Source organism: Notothenia rossii (assembly GCF_949606895.1).
Source record: "Notothenia rossii genome assembly, chromosome: 8".
Lineage (NCBI taxonomy): Eukaryota > Metazoa > Chordata > Actinopteri > Perciformes > Nototheniidae > Notothenia > Notothenia rossii.
Genome location: NC_136906.1, coordinates 13,941,260 through 13,962,488, shown reverse-complemented (window position 1 = coordinate 13,962,488; position 21,229 = coordinate 13,941,260). Strand labels below are relative to the sequence as shown.

The 21,229-nt window shown below is 38.7% G+C and overlaps 2 protein-coding genes across 4 annotated transcripts; one reads left to right on the top strand and one right to left on the bottom strand.

Moving 5' to 3' along the window:
• The first annotated feature begins 274 nt into the window (after positions 1-274).
• On the top strand, positions 275-12,658 carry LOC307017032 (sterile alpha motif domain-containing protein 9-like). The gene is made up of 4 exons (XM_079646462.1): positions 275-289; positions 3,785-3,837; positions 3,929-3,966; positions 6,161-12,658. The coding sequence occupies exons 3-4, from the start codon at positions 3,942-3,944 to the stop codon at positions 10,768-10,770; spliced, it is 4,635 nt and encodes a 1,544-aa protein (XP_079502588.1). The 5' UTR covers positions 275-289; positions 3,785-3,837; positions 3,929-3,941; the 3' UTR covers positions 10,771-12,658.
• A 294-nt stretch (positions 12,659-12,952) lies between these two features.
• Positions 12,953-21,206, bottom strand: LOC307017033 (BUB3-interacting and GLEBS motif-containing protein ZNF207-like). Of its 3 annotated transcripts, none has more exons than XM_079646464.1 (11): positions 20,736-21,206; positions 20,236-20,362; positions 20,008-20,146; positions 19,264-19,446; positions 18,952-19,027; positions 18,788-18,849; positions 17,972-18,117; positions 16,348-16,560; positions 15,975-16,101; positions 15,332-15,516; positions 12,953-15,064 (listed from the first exon to the last, which is right to left on the bottom strand). In XM_079646464.1, exons 1-10 carry the CDS (start codon positions 20,774-20,776, stop codon positions 15,356-15,358), a joined length of 1,275 nt encoding a protein of 424 aa, XP_079502590.1. In that variant the 5' UTR covers positions 20,777-21,206; the 3' UTR covers positions 12,953-15,064; positions 15,332-15,355. The 3 variants fall into 3 exon arrangements, with proteins under 3 accessions (XP_079502590.1, XP_079502591.1, XP_079502589.1); XM_079646465.1 differs by having other exon boundaries at positions 12,953-14,446; XM_079646463.1 differs by having other exon boundaries at positions 12,953-15,516; positions 20,736-21,205.
• Positions 21,207-21,229: the final 23 nt, after the last annotated feature.

Sequence of the window (21,229 nt, the reverse complement as noted above, 5' to 3'; positions counted from 1 at the left end):
AGTAAATATTTATTCAGTATGATAGCTGTCTAATTAAATCCATTTCTCACTTATTCTGATAATGTACTTAACCCCAAATAAAATAACCCAATAAAAAGAGTTGTTAAATAATAGTGAAGTCATCTCTCTCGCTTTTTTGAGTTTTCTTTTTGTGCTTTGCCAAACGACATGTGTCCTATTTGGGTCGCCGTCCGGAGTGACCCTCTCGCACATGCGCACTGCAGATCGGGCAGGGCTGCAGATCGGGTAGTGACACTCTCCCCTCACACTGAAGTGAGCACTGCTGAGGGTGAGTTGTATTAGGAATTGTGTTGCAGTTTATTACAATGTTGTGTGGTAAACCGGCTATTTAATTTGATGAAAGTGATGTATGTTGTTCAGTGTCAATTTGAGTACATTATTAACCAGTTTTTCCTTAAGTTTCCACCATAAGAAATAGCATTTTGGGTGATATTTATGGTGTGGTTTTGGCGCGACATGTACGCGGTCTGCGCCATTTTGTTTGTTTACTTGGGTTCCGGTCGAATAGTCCAAAAATCAGCTCCTATCGTCTATCCCAGGGGCATTCAACTAAAATTCAACGAGGTCCAGTTAGAGAAAATCTCCCCATGCAAAGGTCCGGAACATCAAAATGTTTAACTTGCTTTATGAATTAGTGTGTAGCCTGTAGCTTTATCAACGTCTGCATGTAATCAACAACTGACTGCCAATCAAATAAAGAAAGTACAATTCAAAAACAACAATATTTATTGTCAATTAACATTGAACTATCCAGATATACAGTAAATACTGTGGATATGTATAATATTCCTCTCTGGCTGCATTTAAAATAGAGAAAATAAATAGAATAGCTTTTGAAAATATGTGCATCTTAAAAGTGCTTATATTTAGATAAATAAAATAAAGTGTAGCAGCAGCTTGAGTTTCCCTTTTTTCTTTGTTAACCGTTTCACATCATGACTTAAGAGTTTCAGATGATTATAGAAGAATATCAGCCTTTACACATCATAACAATTTAACAGTTTTAAAGTTTCTCTTTCTGACCCTCTTAGATTGCAGTCCCTCAATCACTTTTTTTTTAATTCAGTGCGAGAATTGAGCTCGAGCTTGTCCTGCCAGGAGTTTGTAAACCTGGGCTGAAATTGTTTCAGGGCCATTCTCATACACATGCAGGTGCTCATTGGTTAGCCTGCCCTTTTAATTTTTATCCTGGTCGACTGATCATATTGGACTTTGAGACTGCTTAATTTTTGTGACCTCAGTTCTGACTTGAGAGGGAATGTTTGGTCAAACACTTTGTGTTTTGTCTCATAGTGGCATTTTGGCACTTTTAATGAGCGCCCGGTCTCTGAACAAATGAGACACACTGGTTCTGTGCTCCCAGTGGGCAGGATGAACATGAAGGAGTCTGTCCACTCAGGGTTAAAAGCTCTGTTCTCACTGTCCACTTTCCTCTTCTTGGAGAGCGCCATGTGTAGGGATGGGTATCGTTAGGATTTTATCGGTACCGGTACTGCTTATCTATCGATATTTTTCGATACTCTTATCGATACTTTTCCATAATTTGGTGCTCAAAATTATAGACATGAATACAAGATGTGAAGATTAAACAGTAATTGTATTGTAATTTTCTTGCAGAAATAACTGTATAACTTATACATTAGCTTCTCAGAAGCAGACACAAATAAATAAAATAACTTAAAGGGGCCTGGCTCGCCCTATCATGCTTTTTGGGTTTTCCCTCAGACAAAGGATGAAAAGAGGCATTTTTTTAAACATTTTTTAACATCTGTAAATCATTTACATCTTCATCCAGACATTTCAAACTGACAACCTAGCTCGACAAAAGATCCTTAAAACATTGTCCTACAGTGACATCATGCAAAACTGTGATATGAAGAAATTGGTCAAAAGGCTAAGATGGCAAAAAGATAAAGGCGAGTACGTATATTATTCTGGATTGTACTTTTAAATCATCACAAAATAAATGATGTGCTGAACTGAAACATGTCAAAATGTGTCTGAAGGTTTAAACATAGAACAACGTATTTGAGCTTAAAATATGTCAATTCCTAGTAAACGACCAACAATTGCTGAACCATACATTGAAACGTTGACCTTTAACAACATTTAAATGCAGTTTTCCAATTCACAATGACATCTGTAAGTTTAACTGGTTTATAAAGCATTCAATGAAAGGCCAAATTATTATAGGTGTAGGAGCTCACATTAATAGACTGTCAGTGTTAATAAACTAAAAAAAGACAAGGCGATGTGCCTGCAAGACTGCACTCAGGTAAATAAAACATATTACCCGTGCGCAGCAGCTAACCTGCCTGCGAGCCTTCACTCAGGTCACATTTACACACGGCGCGGCTGAAGCCCGCTAGCACTATTGGCACTAGCAGTATCGCTAGCACCGTTTTAGATTCAATGAGTGTCTCGTTTGCAAATGCTTCATTAAGTTGGTTGTGTTACCCCCTTTACAAGCAACTAATTGAGTACATAGATTGCACCTTGCACTATCGCCACTACATTTTTTTGTAAGTGCACACAGACCTTCGATCGCTTCGCTCTGTCCGCCATGCCTGCGGGAGTCTCACAACAATAATAAGAGCGCTGTTGAGAGAGATGACGAGTGGCATTTACAGTGGCCAATCAGAGGGGTCTCAAACCGGATACATTACACGGGATGAGGGTTCCCAACCAACCAGAATGGTTTAAAGTTAAACTAAGGAAGTAGACGTAACACATATACCGATAGCAGCACCGTTTGTCCAGCGGCTTAATGGTATACCGATACCGTCCAATCAGGTAGCGGTATTGACTTAGTACCGGTTCTCGCTACCCATCCCTAGCCATGTGTAATTATTTTGTCTCTCCCTGTCTGCCGCTAACACCCCTGTTCACTCTCCTCTCCGTCTTCTCTCCCTGTATCGCTAATTATTCTCTTCACTCACTTTCCTCTCCGCTTCTCTCTGCCGCGCTCTCATCTCTTCTGTGTTTCTCTCCCTGTATCGCTCACTCGTCTCTTTCGCCCCCTGTCGGTGGCGGTTAAAATAGAATCGCCCCGTCAAAATTGAAATCCCCTATTAATGTGTTGATTATAGGTCCGGGTCCGTATAGGTCGGCGCTTGGTTCCGGACCCCGTCCCCTGATCTATCTCTGTGTTTTAAGTAATACGATCATGAAAACTCTGTTGCTGTGTGATAAAACAGATTTTAAGGCAGTCAGGATTATATATTTAAAATATTGTACCAAATTTAAATAAGGGTGTGTGAATGTAAAACAGGCCTGCTCATCCTACAGAGAATAATTGCCTGAATCGGATGCACTTCACAGCCCCAGTGTGGCTAAAACATTATTGCAGGCTTAAATATCATACTTAAGTTCTACATCTGCAATACCTTGTCGATTAAAATATTTGCTGTCTTAACAGTCAAATAAGTACACTGTCAGGTAGGTGTTAAGGGTAAATGTGTATGGCTGGTGAGCATGAAATAGTCATTTGCAACAACAAAAGGGACACAAACCAACTTAATTAATATCTTAAAAGTAATAACATGACAAAAAAATAAATGTCTTTGTTTAATTTGTTGCAAAAACAATGTCATTTCCTACTGCTTACTTAAAAAAAAGTAATATTGTATAAGAAAAACCCATAGAACATAGAAACATAGAATTATGGAAAATAAAAGTAACTTTACACATATAAAACGAACCAAAATGCATACTACATTTGAATTAATAATGTTGGACACTAATGCTTCTTTGTCACCAACAGACTCACCAAAAGAATGTTACATGATCTTCTACAATGAGTGCCCTAGTTTTGTGGTAAGAGTGTTCTTTGGTATAGTGTGCATGTCAATGATTCAATACACAAATTATGATCTAACAATCTTAAACCTTCTTTCACTGTCTTTAGAAACAGCCCAAACATGGAAGGCAGTTCTTCAGAGATTGGTGAGTGTTAAATGTTGTATATTATTAGAGTTAAGCAAAATGGAGTCCTTGATATTGGTAACGAGTGTAGACGTGAAGTCTTTCATCCAGTAAGTCTAATACAATTATGAAACGGTGACTTTTCAAGGAGTAATAAGTCCAAGAACTGTCAATTAATGGTCATTCAAAAACATTTACACCTGCTATTAGGTCATTCCAGAATTTGAGGAACATTCAGACATCAAAACTTTTAAATAAATAAACCTTTTCTTTTATAATTTTCTGTTATGGTTTTAAGGAAAACAGGTAGTAAACTTTTTCTATTACGTTTTATTAGTTTCTTTTCAGAAGCGCTCAATGGTGGGCTAGAACTGTAGAAATACATTTTTAGAAAGTGATATTAACCTTTTTTTTAAATCTTATTTGAATTCAAACACAGTTGTGTTCATTTTGTGATAATTGTTAAGAAACATTGTTAGTTGTTGCAACCTAAATATGCTTAGGCTACCTGGTAGCAATACCAAAAAGGCAATTCATATTTTGGGAAAATACAGTAATAGATTTAAAACATGTAGATTATGATAAATTATGCATAAACATTGAATTTAACTGAAGATAATACATTTAACCGCAGCAAATGCAACCCTGTAAGTTTAGTGCAACCATATTACTCCTATGATAGTAACAGGGTTGCAAATCAATACTTGTTAGCATTTACAATACAACTTAAAGAGCAACTTGCAGATTTCTTTTTATTACTAGATTTATAAAAAAAACAACCTTGCATGAATATTACAATTGTTTTACGAGACATAAGGGCAGGAATTCAGAGGGAAAGGAACCGTTTTGAGCTCTGCTACTAAAAACTGCTTCTTCTTTTTTTAACGTAAAACGCGTCATATTATGTCACATGGGGGAGCAACTTTCTCGGACTCCTTCTCTGTCCAATCCGCGGTAGCAGTTTGTAGTTGGTTTGAGCGGTTGTGATTTAGTGAGCTGGTAGTTTTTCGGTAATTTTACATTGCATTTCACCATTTTTAATCATGGTGAGCTGGAGTTTGTGCAGGTTGTGCAACTCCAGCCTGTCAGGACATGGAGTCCACAGTTTCCCTAACAGTGAAAAGGACCGGAGCTAGCTTTCGTTCCTGGGTGCGTTGTGCGAGGTGCATCCACCTCCCTGCAGTACATACTCTCCACAGCTGAGGCCTATCAAACAAAACATTTATCAGGAAACCGTATTACATCTTTCTCCCCCCCCCCTTGCTGCTCTCTCTCTCCCCCATTCGTTCCTCTCTCTCTCCCCCACTGCGTTCCTCTCTCTCCCGGAGGGAGCTGTGGTGGGAGGAGAATCAGTGGAGAACAGGGCAGCTGTCTTGGTGAGTGACCGGCGTTAGCTACAGTTAATGTTAACGTCAGTCACATCACATCACTGTTGATACTGATCCATAACAGAAACGAATGCGCAGTATCAACAGTCCGGCCAGTAACGTTACTATATTATCAATACTACTTTAGTTATAGACTGATATATGATTGCTAACTTTACAATGTTGTGGTGTGACTGACGTTAGCTAACATTAACTGTAGCTAACGCCGGTCACTCACCAAGACAGCTGCCCTGTTCTCCACTGATTCTCCTCACACCACAGCTCCATTTCTCGCCGATGGCGGTTATTTCTTCTAATCCTTGGCTGCTCCTGGTCTCTTGGACGCCTAGCAGGCTCATAATTGTATGGTTGTGGTCCGTCATATGCATTCGAATATACATGTTCAACCTCTTCTGCGTCAAAACTAACATTGTAATCCATGTTTATTAATACGTTAGAACGGCCGCTCTCCCCCATGTGACGTCACATGCGGGAGATCACATGGGGAGGCTTTTTTTATGCGGAACTAAAAATGTCTTACAAAAACGACGCCAGATGTCACTGTAGTGTATATTTATGTATATCTTTTTGAAAATCTAGTGTATACATAATTTTCCTACACATTTATTCACTGGTGTCTTTAACCTGGAAGTTGCGCTTTAATACATCAGAATCCCGAAGACGTGTCACTCTATAAAAAACCGCTTATGTGCACGGCCCCTCAAGTAGCTACTATAAGCCATGGAAATAAGCAGTTCTTCTTTTCAGTCTTTATTGGTACGCCAAACTGGCTGAATATATTAAACTGCTTTTTTTATGACACTATAAATGTACAATTTCTTTTACAGGATGGCGCAATCTGTCCTGTGAAAAATGGACAGAATCTCATGTGAACTCCTGGTTGAAATGCATTGGAATAAAAGAAAATTACATAATTAAAATGCAAGAGGAGGAGGTCACAGGACCAGTCCTCACAACTCTACAGAGGGAGTTCCTCAGCACCACATTTGGAATGAAAAGTGGCCAAATTGAACTCCTACTGAACAAACGAGATGAACTTTTAAAATCTAAACCAAACAAATTCAAGAAAGGAACAGATTTAGGTGAAAAGGAGAGAGACATTGGAAAAGGAAAGCTAGTCAACCCTGGACAAGAACCAAACCCCCATTCACAAAAACATTGTGAAGGAGCAGAAGGGGACAGTAGCCCTACGGAGCTGGATGATAACTTAACTTCTACAGAAGTATCATTCTGTGACTTTCGTAACTTTGAGAAGAAGGACAAAAACTGCAGATATATCAAACACAGTGTGCTACCTCCAGAAACAGGAATTGAAAGCATGATTGATCCATGTCATGAATATAAGTCCCTGGAGGTTGCACACAAATTAGACTCAAAAAGACTACAATCAAAGGTAGCAAGTGAGGTGTTAAGATTTGCATGTGCGTGCATGAATATGCGAAGCAATGGGACCATTCATTTTGGGATTATGGATAAAATAAGAGGTAAACATAGGCATGGTGAAATCATTGGGGTTCCTGTCGGGAGTCGAGAGGATTTTGTTGATGCACTAGACTACATTGAAAGATGCTTTAGAGGGTCAGATCAACAATGTGACGCCAGGAATTGCATAAGGAACCCCCAATTCATTGAGGTCCTTGACAAGGAAACTAGTGAGAAAACATGGGTCATTGAGTATGATGTTGTCCCAAAGGCAAGCATTGTGAAAGACAAGCTTTTCTATGTTGGTGTCCCAAAATTCAACAAGAAGGACAACAAAATCAAACTTGAAGAGAAAGTTCCTTATCAGAGAGTCGGAGCTAACACACCACGCATACCAGATGATGACCTTGTTCTTTTCATTCAAAGACTCAGGGAGAAAGACCAAGAGAGAGAAGAGGCAGAATCTTCAAGCAATCAAACAACTGTTGAACGTGAAGAAGGTCAAGAGAGGAAACTCTCCATCCTCTTAACATGTGGGAACACTCATATGGACGACTCCATGTTCTACATCATAGTGACCAACAAATGTCACACCGAGCATCTCAGCCACATTAGCTTCTTGCTAAACATGAATATCTTCTGTGTGTTTGATTTTGACCCTGATTCCAAAGAATCTGGTCTTTGTGGAAAATACAAGGAGCAGAAGGCTGTAAACCTCCACTTTCTTGATAACTACGCAAATAATGATCGATTAAAACCTTCAGACTTCGTGGATTCGTTGCAGCTTTTTGAGAGACCAAGCTGGATTTTTTGCAATGGAAGAAACAACTTTCCCAAAGGAGAGAAACCCTGTGATGAAAAGACGTGGATCAAAACAAGAAAGAAGAAACTGATAACGGCAGTATCTCTCATCTGCAATGACATCCTTCCCAGGCAGTCATTTGTAGTCCTCTTCCTGCTCATGTCTCATATTGAGCAGCCACTTGTTGAGACTTTCCATCAATTCTTTGCAGACATGAATGGAAAGGATAATTTGACAGTAATATCTGAGTCAAAGAAAAACTACGAAAAATGGGCAAGTCTTGCCCAGGTGTCTTGTGACATGTCTTCACTTAAAGAAATCAGCATTGTTGAAATGCCACTGAGTCATGTGGACGCCACAGTTCAAAGCATTCAGCTCTCAAAGAATCAACCCACCAGAACATTACCTGTCTTTAACGGAGCACTTTGCTTCTTAAAGTCAGTTGAAGAGGCTATGTTAGATTCTTTGGAAATCATCAGTGTTGACCAGTGTGAGCATACAAATGTGGATATCATGAGTGAGGAAGAAATCCAACAGATTGAGAGAAACTTCTATCATGGTGGAAAGATAAAGTGGATCAATTTCTGGCTGTCTGACAAACAAAAGTGTGGAAATATCATAAAGAGGGATGCCTATAATGAAACAAGCACAATACTGGAAAAGATTAAACAGCGTCCCAAGGCCATACGTCCCATTGAGAGTGTGAACATATATCATCAACCTGGCAGTGGTGGAAGTACAGTGGCAAGACAGATCCTCTGGAGTTGGAGAAAGAAAGTGCGATGTGCAGTGGTTAAACAGAGTAAGGAAATCACAACTGTGTGTGAACATGCAGTGAGACTGAGAGAACATGACGAGAGAGACAAAGACAACTGTTTGCCAGTGCTCTTGCTCTTGGAGGACCGCAATGCAGATTACATAAATGATCTCAGGCGGGAACTTGGAAATGTCGTTGCAACCCAAAAAAGAAATCCTTCTGTGTTGTGCTTTATCCTCCTTATTTGCAACAGGTCAAACAAACCAGAAAAAATGTGCAGAGAATCATCATCACAAACAGTGGCAGTCAGACATCAGCTTACAAATGCAGAGAAGCCTTTGTTCTCAAAAAAACTTGAGGAACTCAAGCTGACGTTTGAAGCAAACTTCATCCTCACATTTGTGCTGTGGAACGAAGGGTTCAATAAAAGTTACATTGAAGATTTTGTGAAAAACCTTCTACTTAAAATTGATCATTCATCACTCACCACTCGCCTCATCAGATTTGTGGCTCTCTTGAACTACTATGTTGAAGACTCTTACCTGTCTGTATCACACTGCGAGGCATCTCTTGGCATAGCTACCCATGTGGAGAGAGCTCAGTATCATGCCTTTGTGGATCAGCTCAGTGATGAAGCTCGGATCATTTTCATCCACCTTAATGATTCATCAACACACATCTCATCAATAAGGATTATTCATCGAAAGTTGGCGGAGGAACTTCTGACTCAGCTGTCTGCAATTTTTCCTCAGAGTGATATTGCCATGGATCTCATCACTGACAAAGTACTTATCAATCATAGGTTTGCCAGAGACGAGTTGCTGAAGTTCATCAGAGATCTTTTCATCAAACGCAGTAAAAAGAGCAGAGGTGATTCTGTAGACACAGCTTTTTCACCCCTTATTGAGCATATCGGCACCGAAAAAGGTGATGTACAGAAAGCTGTTGATCTCATGAACGCTGCTTACCTAGCTTTGGGTAAAGATCCATACGTTGCACAACAGCTTGCCCGGCTGCTTTACACAAAGTTCAGATTTGAAGAGGCCCTTGAATGGGCAGAGGAAGCAAAATCTCTTCTTCCACTTGATCCATTTGTCCTTGATACTTTAGGGCAAGTTTACAAGAGGTGGTTTTACCACTTGTTTGACACCAGGACACCATCCCCTGAAAGCGACATTAAAATCATAAGCACTGCCCTCAAAGGAATCTCTGCCTTCCGGGCCTCCGAGAAATCCTTAACGAAAGAGGCTGTCAACCGTTCGTACTACGGGGAAGTAGATGTTGGCTGCAGGCTGCTAAAATTCCTGTCGGAAGTCAATGTTTTTTCAAACAATACTGGAAAATCAGAGTTGATGCAGTACTTGCTAACAGACTACATACCACAAGATGTAAAAAAACCCTGGCAGGGATTTCATCATCAGTTGAAAGGATTACAAAAGAGCTTATGCAACGCACTTGAGTGCATTTCAGAAGACCTCAGCTACTTTCAAACCGACATTAGCGAAGAGGATGAAGAGCTTGATGCGAGGGATCCAGAACAAGTGTACAGTCCAAAAAAATGGCTGAGAAGGAAGAGTGCTGTATATGCTGAATTCTTTTGCATTATGGCAGATGAGAGTGACCAAGAAGCTGAAAGCGACAGTACTGACATTGCCAGTCAAGCTGAAGGGCTTACTACATTCAAAAGACAGATTAGGATCTACAAGCTTGGTGGAGGAAATTTTACATCCATCCTCTCATTTCTTTTTGACAAGCACCCACAGAGGGCAGGAAAAAAACTTGAGACAATTATTGAAATGTACCCAGAAAACCTGAAAAGTTATAGCTTGGAATCAACAGAACTTGCAAACTATATTGTTTGCCAGATAGCTCTTAACTGTACTCTACCTGGGTCCTCAAAGCTCCTGTCCCTTGACAGACTTCAAAATCTCAGCAAGAGATTTATTACCAAGGGGAAAAACATGTCAGGTCCAAGTGCCCTCTTCCTTCTCTCCCTTCTGTTTTGGCCTGAATCTGGCAATGAACTCAGTTCTGCTGATGCTCAGCTCCTTTCATCATCCATTGATGCACTGCAGAGACTCTTTGAGCAAAAAAGCATTAATACTCGTCGGAGGAATCTGTTGACCCACTTCTATCTGGCAAAGCCAAAAGGTCTTAACAAGTTTGTACACAAAACGGCTATCGAAGCACTGGTCAAAGGCAATCTAAGTGAACGAAACCTGAAATGGCTTGGAGGAGAAGTGTGGAAAAACGAGGAAGTTATGAAGCTACTGCAACGTGTTGAAGGATGGACAGAAAGTGGAAGCTTGTTTGTGAAAGGTGGAACCAGAGACGGCAAGATCAGGGTCCATCCTCGACATTCTGCTTCATTGCCAAATGGAAATGAACAAGTTACCTTCTACTTGGGCTTTTCATTCGATGGAGTCGTTGCCAGTGACATCCAAGTAATGGAATAATGCTCACAATGTTAATCTGTAAATATTGGTCCAGTCTCGTGACACATTGTTTTGTGGGGGAAACTTCTGAAGCAATTGGAAACAGGACTCAGAGAGACACGAGGAGAGCTGGAGCTTTGATGGCAAACACTGACGGTTTATTTGGAGCTTCGGCCGGAGAATTCACAAGACATGTCATGAGCCACGGGTTGACCACAGGGTAGAGATGCCAAATCAATGCTGAAGAACCCTCCTGTAGCTCGAGGTTTTAACTAGTTCAGAGTGTAATAATCAACATTCTTCAATAGATTGACAAAACAGCTGAGGACCCTGAATCACATTTGTTGTCGCTTATGGCTCGGGTCATCTACACCCCGAGAAGGATGTGTTCCAGGTGTCCCACAACAATAACTATCTCTGACCAAGTGTTGCCTGGTCATAAACTGGTAACAACAAAATGCTAGGGCAGCCCCTCCTTAACCTTGACAGGGGGCTGCCTGTCAAGTGACAGGCACAAGGGGCAGGACAGGGCAACCACCTTAACCTTGGAGATAGTCTGTCCAAGGTTGGGCATCTGCGTCAGAGTGCGAAGCAGGACATGCAGGGCAAATTATTCCTCGACACTCTGGGGTATGATTCTCAAGAATAAGAAACTAGTTCTGAATACAGCTGTCAAAGGAGAAATGAAAATATAAAATATTTTTCTCTTTCAAATACGGAAAACAAGAGAAAGGTTGAGTCTTAAACTGATTTAAGTAGTATTTAGGGGATTTTTATATATATTTTTTCCATTTCATTATTTTGAACATTATTATGTTTTGATTTTAATACTTTTTTGTTTTTTAATGATCTAAAAAGAGCAAATTAATTGTGCCATAAAGTCTGCCTTGTGTCTTTGTACAATAAAAAGCAGACAATACCTTGCAAATGTGAGATTTTAAGATGAAGGCAATACAGTGGTACATAAGATGTAAACATATGTCATACTCAGAATGTATCAAGCATTTTTGTTTTCTAATACATTTTTGTATTTGAGCACTTGCCCTTAATGTATTGTCTTTCTGTTCATTATGTAATTTCATCTTGAAATGTAAAAGTGCTTTTTACTTTTTTATGTCATGTTAAAACATGAAAACACAGCCTTCTTATGTTCTCTGCATCTAATAATGGAAGGATACAAGTTAAAAAGCAAATAAGAGATCAATGGGATGTATGATACATATTTTCTTGACATGCCTGAAGATGTGTAACACGAACCAAACCATAGCCTTTACACGTTGTTCTGCAAGTTGCTGGACACTGAGATCCAACAAATGATTGTACTGTAAAGTCTGCCTTGTGTCTTTGTACAATAAAAAGTAGACAATCCCACGAGGAGATGGCTTGCAAATGTGAGATTTTAAGATGAAGGCAATACAGTTGTACATAACATGTAAACATATTTCATACTCAGAATTTATCAAGCATTTTTGTTTTCTAGTATTTTTTTATTTGAGCACTTGCCCTTAATGTATTGTCTTTCTGTTCATTATGTAATAATGATAGGATAATGTATGATACATATTTTCTTGACATACCTGAAAATGTGTAACACGAACCAAACTATAGCCTTTACTCGTTGTTCTGCAAGTTGCTGGACACGCCATTATGAATGAGAAGACTTCTTCAAGGCTGAAAAAGGGCTACAATATGATTTATTTAACTTTTCACTGAAAATAACTTTTTTGTTTTTGCATTGACAATTGATAGATTGTTAATACTGTATGCACATACCTATCGGCAATGTTTCATATGCAATAATGCTTCCTGTGTCACGGCTAGGGTCTGATTGTCAAAATGTGACTTCAGACAGCTATTGAGCTCATCAGTTACTGCATGATACAAGAAATAAAGTTGTTGATGATGAAAACATGATACTTCAGTCTTGATTTAAATTCTACTTCATCTATAGTTTTACAAACATTTCCTCGTTGAATCAATACTCTTATGATCAAAAGATTAAATGCTTTACTTGAGAAATATACATTCACTAATATGCACCTTTTATATTATTGCAAAAGTGATCTCTATCTCAGTCAAAATTCATAAAAATGCACTAAATTAACAAAGGTAATTTACAGGAAGTTCCTATCAAGGAGTCCCATTAAGTGTTTTCACATACATAAAATAATATTAATAATAAAGGGGAGACATTAGAAAGACACATAGTTATGAAACTGTTTATTTCAAGAACAATTACTATTCAGACATTGGTGCAAATATAACCATCATATTCAGTTGTGTTTTTTTAAAGAGCATCCTAAAACAAATATTGCTGGGGAAGCTTCAGTTTTTGATTTAAAGAAAAACATCTGCTGCACTACTATTAACAATGTATTCAATATTTCCTTAAGAGTTTTTCATTGAGTAATGTTCAGAAGTAACTGGATTAGTATAAGGTTGTTTGTCCAGACATTTTGGACTGGGGTGTCATATATTTACTAATAGCATTTATTTACCATTTCTGTCTTCATGAATCACAAAAATAAAAAATCCTAATAAATCTTAAAACATAAATCATCCATTCCTAAAAAACAAACTACCTCAAAAGTAGGATACAGAAGAAAAAAACAATGCACATTGAAAAATAGTCACAGTATAAAGAAACAGCAACATTCAAATGAATAAATCTGTGGGAACAAAATACTGTATTGAAATTGTACAAAACTTCAAATCTACAATACAAGAGCAAACACAAACAAAGTTCCCACCTGAGTGGGCAGATAGCCACTTCATGTAAACAACACTATAAGCATATTAAACAGTGATGCATCCATACTTACCAGGGAAGACTCTATTGCTCATGTAGAGCATTTCATCCTTAATTGGTGGTTATACCCATCAAGCCTTATATGGAAATGGTAATCATATTAATCCCAAACTAGAACAAAATAAATATGTTTGACACTCAAGTATCAACTTGACATTCCTGCCCCGAGTTGTTTCTCGAGATCATAATGAATCTTTGGCTGTCATCATGTCAAATACTTTAGAATTGTTGTGGGCTCATTTATACTGTATGTGTACAAAACTCAGGTCGATGGAAGTTAAAATGACATCAGTGGTACTTACAGCTTTAACTAACCTGGTACTAGTAGGGTTCTCCTTCATGTAAGTGGTTAAATTCAAATGATCAAGTGAGGACAGCTGATGAAACAAACAGGATTAAGTGGAAAAGCCATTTTACAAACATATTTTCATCATAAACCTCCCAACACACATTCATTTATATATAGCTGTATGTGATTAGACATTTGACCAAGCCATACTTACTTTCTGACTGTAGGGCTTTAGCTTTTAAAAAAGAAAACTGTTTTAATTGAATAACTCCACACTTTCAGTATGAAGTTATTAAATGAAAACCAAGCTTCCTGATGCTCCCACCAATCAAGAAGGGAGAATACACATTCAATGACACATACTGTACAATCTATATTAGTATTCACATAAACTGACATGCCTGAATAAAATGATGCCTCAATGCAAAAACACAAACAAGGGCCTTCACCAAACTTGCTGCAAGTTTGGGGACCTTGAGATCCAACAGCGTTTAAGCTGTGAGGGCCCCTGGCAATGAATGAGAAGACAGAAAATGGTGGGACTTGCCTCCGGCTGAAACAGGGCTACACTGAGACTCGGCCTCAGCCCCATGGCATCACTACAGGGAGAAGAGAAATCTGGGTTTAAGCACCGCTGTGACCCGGAGGTTATGCAGCTGTCAAATGCACTTGGCACGTACAGACTACCAATCATTTATTTATTATCTTTTGAACGGTAAATACTCAATTCCAAAGTGAAACATTTACTTGCATTTTTCAAATAAAAGCAGAGATGTACATTTCAGTTGATTCAGCTTAAAGACAACACTGACGTTTATAACTGGAGTACAAACCTGCTGTGACGTCTCATCCCACTAACGTACCGCAAAGAAGAGTCTTTCATTTTTGCCACATTTTATTACAATCAATTTTACAACAATGCATATACCACTTCATTAAGTACTCCAACTATTTAAGGTTATGGGAAAGGAGTATCTTCTCCATTAAAACTATAAACATAACACAGATTGAATGCATGAACAGTTAATTGAAGCCCTCACCAAACAAAGTTGGGGACACTGAGTCCAACAGCACTACGTGCTGTGAAGGCCTCACTGTTAGCTCAGAACAGAAATGTATTTACATACAACTTGCCTTGATAAAGGGTGCGCACTGCCCATGTAACTCCAGCGCCTTCACAACAACACTACGAACCATATCACTACACTTCTACACACCTGAATGAAACATGAGAAGGAAAAGAAGCCACAGAACAGAGATGGTTTCAAACAACACTTCATAGTCTTGTTTAGGTACAATGTAAATATTTCCCATGCGCTCTGTGATGCTGTTCATCTAACTATCTAACTATTTTGTTTGTTGTGTATTCAGTGTCTCTTCCTCATAGCTCAGTAGTAGAATAAACAGTACGTGGTGGTAATATAATACCAATACTGGTTTCTACTAGCAGTTGAGGACATTAGAAAAGGGTTGAGTGTCCAAACCTATTGAAGAGAGGATGGCAGGCTTCAGTAGCGGGCTCCAGGAGACATGACAGGGGGCCTCAGACCCATGGGCCGGAGAGGGACTCCCTGGTACCCGGGGGGTCCCACACGAGGGGCCTGTCCGTATGGAGGCATCCCCCCTGGCATGTAGCCTGGCATCCCCTGGGGCGGACACCCGTACTGTCCTGGGGAAATTAATTAAAAAATCATGTGTTTTACCTTATAACAAGAGTCCATAATGCTGTAATTATGTCTGATTCAGGTCATACGGAACGACAAGAAATGTTTTTATATTTTAAATATAATATAACCAAAGTATTGGACAAATAAAAACGTTGACTTTGTAAAAGGTGCTATAAGAAAAAGGGGATCACCAAAGTCATCAGGATTTATCTTCTGGGGACCGTGACAAACCATCCAATAATAGAGACATTGCCATCCCTACAGATATGCCTCATTCACACATTTCGTTCAATATTGCTTGGTAAGTTATAGCATCAGGAACAGTTTAAAGGTAAAGATTCTCTAGAGGCATTCTCATCCTGAAGTACAGCGTTGTATCCCACAACAGCTAAGAATAAACAGCTGTGGTTAACACACCAACAACATGCTAATAACTAATAAAAGGAAGTCAGTAGCCTACCAGGTATGGGATGCCTCATGCCGGGCTGCTGAGCCATCATGCCCCCCGCTGAGGGGGCAGCAGCGGGGGTCTGGCTTGGACGGGAAATACTGTGCTGGTACCTCGGCAACTGAGCCCGCAACTCCTCCTAGCAGACACACAGAGCAAAAGAGAACAAGTTATTAGAGACTGAATCTCTGAAGATCAGCCAGGAGAAATAAACGAGGAAAGACTTTGGCTGTTTGAAAGACTTTCTCCTCAAAATGTCTACTTACTTTGGAAAAATAAACGTATCAATGTCAAGGCTAAAATAAATGAACCGTTCCTTAAAGAATGACTGTATGTGTTGATGTGTTAAAATAACAAAATGGCAACAAAAAGGTGGAGTACTCACCAGTGAGACGTCCTCATCAGGGTGGATCAACTTACTGGTTGCACTGGAGGGGGTGAGGGTGGCAGGCTTACTGGTCACAGTGGAGGGGGGTTTGGAGAGCGTGCTGCTGCCGGGGCTGAGCGCGGCTACGGGGGTCTGAGTGTAGGCCGGGAAGGTGGGCTTCGAGGGGTCAGAGGAGGAGGAGGGAGGGTGGGGTGACCCTGACTGCTGACTCTGAGGGAGGAGAAGAAAAGACATTAGAGAAGCTGGAAAGCATTTCATTTTCATAAAGAGATAAACTGTAGGTATACGTTGTGGTTATTCCCATTAATGAGGGTGTATGTACTGTCAAGACCTTCTCTTTATGAAAAGGGTCTAGAAATAAGTTCAGATTTTTTGCTACTTTGATTGGCCTGGTTTAAACTTTGGTTCAGCAAGAAGGGAAGAAAAGACAGTCAAGGTGGTTTTTGCACTTTCGTTTTTCTAATACGAGCATAATTGACACAAAATATTGATTTCAAATTGTTTTAGATTAATAAAATGTTGATATAATTGCATCCATAGCAATGGTCTGCTATTAAGAAGCAGAATGCAGTAGTTGACCAATCAGAATCAAGTATTTAAGATGTATGCCTGTCATATATTGCCATAAAGTGGCCAAGAAGAACATTTTGATTTTGACAACTGGACATTACAAAGATTGTGTTTTGAGAGATTTAAGTGGGTAAATCAAACCTAAACCCATTTAAGTCTCAAGAAGAACACAGATTATCAGGCTTTGATTGTGCAAATGTATATTTTCACTTCATAATGGCATGTTAACACAAGTTTATAATTTGGGTCTAAGTAATCTCTATAGAACTGATGTAATACAAATGTTGGAGTAACCCTTTAAAGTATGACTAAGTTACATCTATTTTGTAGCCTACAAGAAAACAAATCCAAAAGAGCCCGCTGTGCCCTAAAGCAGTTCAGAATAAAGAAGCTTCATTTACAAATCTGCATGACTCTCGATTGTCTCATGTTGTTACGGTGCTTAATCTAACCTAGATGTATTCGATTATGCAGATTTGTAGCAAAACAAAACGCAAACAATGGCATTTTGCTAGACATTACACAAAGTATTTTCTAGCCCCATAATTGGTTAGAATTGATCATTTCTTGCAATAACAGCTCTGGCAAATAAAACTGAATGAATTCCCAGGTACACCACAGCAGGCAAACTATTCAAAGCGATGTGCATGCCAGGTGTAAAGCTGCAGGGTGTCACAGTGGAGCAGGCAGACAGCTGCACACTTGGGACAGAGCTTTAGGGGAGGCAGACTGAGAATCTGCACTGGTACTTGCAACGTGACTGACCATCTGCAGTACAGGAGAGAGTCGAGATAACACAGACACTCAAATCCAGCAACAGACACTTTTTTTTTTCACTACTATGGACAGTCTTGCACTAATGTACATTCTCAAAGATATTGAAGTGACTGTTATTTTTGGATATGTTTATTGTTGTGCTTTTATTTAGGTCTTAATGTGTGCATATATATATATATAAATGTGTCTTTAATTGTGTGCATATATAGGTATATATTTGCATACATATTTTTATATATATTTGTTTTTGTAAATGGTGTCATGAAGGTCTTACCTGTCTAGCAATGGGGAAAAGAGGCTTTGAGAGACCAGGCTGGGCGGGGGGGGCAGCAGGAACAGCAGGTAGAGTCAGGACGTTTGCAGCAGGGGGAACCTGAGACATGTGTGGGATGCCAGGGTGGTGGCCCACAGGAGGCATGCCTGACAACAGCAAAACACATTCATAGCATGAGGGAACAAGTGTCAATATTATTTACTTGTACTATTTTATCTGTTTTATTGTGTTGCACTGTTGGAGGAGCCTGTGACCTAAGATTTTCGTTGTCATAACTACACTGTAGCACACATAACAATAAAAGCCTTGAAACTTGAAACAAGTGATGCCTCATTACAGCAGTGTCACAATATACATTTACAAACTTTCATTGGAAGAATAGACATTTCAAATTAATTCAGCATAATTAAAAAAAGAATAGACATTTCAAATTAATTCAGCATAATTAATTAATAATGCATCATAATAATGATGATAGATAACATGATAACAGAAGAAATGTTTACAATGTTTTTTCAAGGTAAATAACGTTCCTAAAAGACAGATTATTAGTTTATTTACCATCCTAATAGTTGAGGCTCTAAATAGGGTATTAAGTATTAAATAATGATTTTCTTATAGTATCTTTATATGCTTATATTTTATTTTGTATTTATTATAGTGGTAAAACATGTTTATATTAAAGTGTTATCTTCTTTATTTCACATTTGACTTATTCAACATTTTAAAACTAATTTAAATGACAAAAAAATCACACATTATGGCAATGTTGTGGAGGTTAGTATTCTCTAACGACATAAGCAGACGAGGCATTACCTGGTGGCACCCCGGCCATCATTGGTGGCATCCCAGCACCTGGAGGCATCATTGGTATCATGCTAAACACACGAGGAAACATGTCCATGTTTAAAATAGCAAGATATCATGAGGATGGGATTAAATAGGAATGACAGTTATTATTAAAAATCCCAAAATGTCACCCTGGAGGCATTCCTGGCATTACGGGGGGCATTCCGTGCATCATTGGTGGCACACCTGGCATCATCGGGGGAATTCCTTAAACAAAAAGATTATGTGAAACTCAAATCACAAGTTATTTATGTGGATTATAAATGGAATGATGCTTCTGTTTTCATTAATATTCCTATTTTAACATCATAATTATTGTTTTTATTTCATTTTATCAAGTGCCATTTACAATCAGTCATCTATTTAGTGACAAAACACATGTTCATAGATATCGCCATCTTACTTTGTAAACAGCACCAATACAGTGTTGTTTAGGCTCTTACCGGAGTAGCTCCCTGGTGGTATCCCTGGAGCTCCAGAGCCAGGGGGCATGCCGGGCTGCGTCATGGGGGGGATGTACGCGGCCTGCGGCTGTCCCGCAGCGAGCGGCTGAAAGGAGGGTCCTGGTTCGTCATCTTCATCGTACTCATCAGAGTCATCCTGGTTCTGCTTTTTCTTTGGAGTCTCTGAACAGTAGGCAAGGGCACAAACAAAACATCTCTACAATACACCGTAATATGTCTCTGCTACTGGACATCTATATTTTTGTTCCCGCAGTATTTTGGTCTTTTATAGAACATTTTGATTTGTCTAGAACAATATATAATATGTATTATTTGTGATTTTCCTACGATACTGTAATGATTGGCTGTGAATAAAAAAATATGAAGGACAGACCATCTATTTCTATTTTTTTTTTTTTTTGAGAAAAGGGCAGGAAATATAAGATTATTTGTTTCTCCCTGCTCCTTTTCGGGTATGGTGTGTTTACAGAGACATGTTTTGTAAAGAGTTGTTATAAATTGAGTTTGTGCATAACATGAACGGAAACAGATACAAATTAAATTAAAAAATATTTGCTGTTCATTTTTTATTTTATTATGTTAAACGTCATTCCACCTTTTAAATATTGTAATATTTTAATGCCTGAAAACACTGCTGCTCTAACAAACATAATTTCCTAACTTGGGATCAATAAAACTATCTATCTAAGAAGACGGTACATTTGTGTATTTGTAATCACTTACCTTGGTTCTTTTGTTCCAGGACTCTTCTTCTCTCTTCAATGTCTTTTTCAGGAATACCCTCCATGCCGTATATTTCCAGCTCAATATCTGTTCTTCCCGGTATTGCATTAGGGACTCCATCAATGGTCTCTTTATGCACCTATGATACAAGTGATACAGTGAGTGAAGTGTATAAACAAAATACTTTTTTGATTTTACAGAGATGGTTTCTATTATACATTTCCTCACCTGCATACAGTGGATTGCAAGCCCAGGGCCAGTGTATAGCTTTTTGTGACATATGTGACATTTGAAGTGTTTAGCCTTCTGATGCTGAATGAGAATCTTTTCATCATCAAAATCTCTGTTACAGTACCTGTCATTAACATTTAGGAAACCCCTTCAAATCATTGTAATGCTATTTTACACCATAAAGACGTTTGATGCATTTGTTTACTCAAACCCCTAAGCAGACACAAATCACAGTGTATCAAAATAAGACATCTCCTCACATTATATCCTGTGATATTTCATTAAACTAAAGCAACACGGACAACACGTAAACATATGGATGCATAATGTTAGTCAGCTAACCATTCTGCTAACGCTACACAAGTGTTGTTGTGATTACAGTGACGTTAGATGAGTAACATTACATGATAATAAGGATATCTCTCTCAAACAGATGCAGGTCTTGATAAGAGCAGGATAACGTAGGAACACTACATTTAAGCATTGGAAAAGGATACCAGCACCAAGGCTTCATTTGCTTTTTCTTCTTCCTTCCCATGGTTTCTGTACTGTCGGTTCACTGTCCGTAAAATAAAGCAGCTGACGGTAACACACAAACACACAAACACACGCCTACCAAATGTCAACAGGAAGTTCAAATATGGCGACGTGTCTTCAGCTGTGGTCTACACAGCGAGCTCTGTTGGTACAAACATGTTATTTGTTTAATAACTAATTAAAATAAGTTATTCTAGAAATACAATTTACATATGTAAACACTATTTAATGTACATCCACATCTCCGCGTTCAATTTAATATTGAAAATAGAGTATATATTCTCAATGGATATAGAGTACATTCACAGAGCAGAGTTTTACCAATGTTGTTTTTGTTATTTCCATTACTGTAAGTGTAGGCTATTCTTATTTAATTTGTAATTTGTACTTTTATCATTTTATTTGTATTCTACGAGGGGCTCCGTAGTATTCTTATTATACCTATGTATGTGTA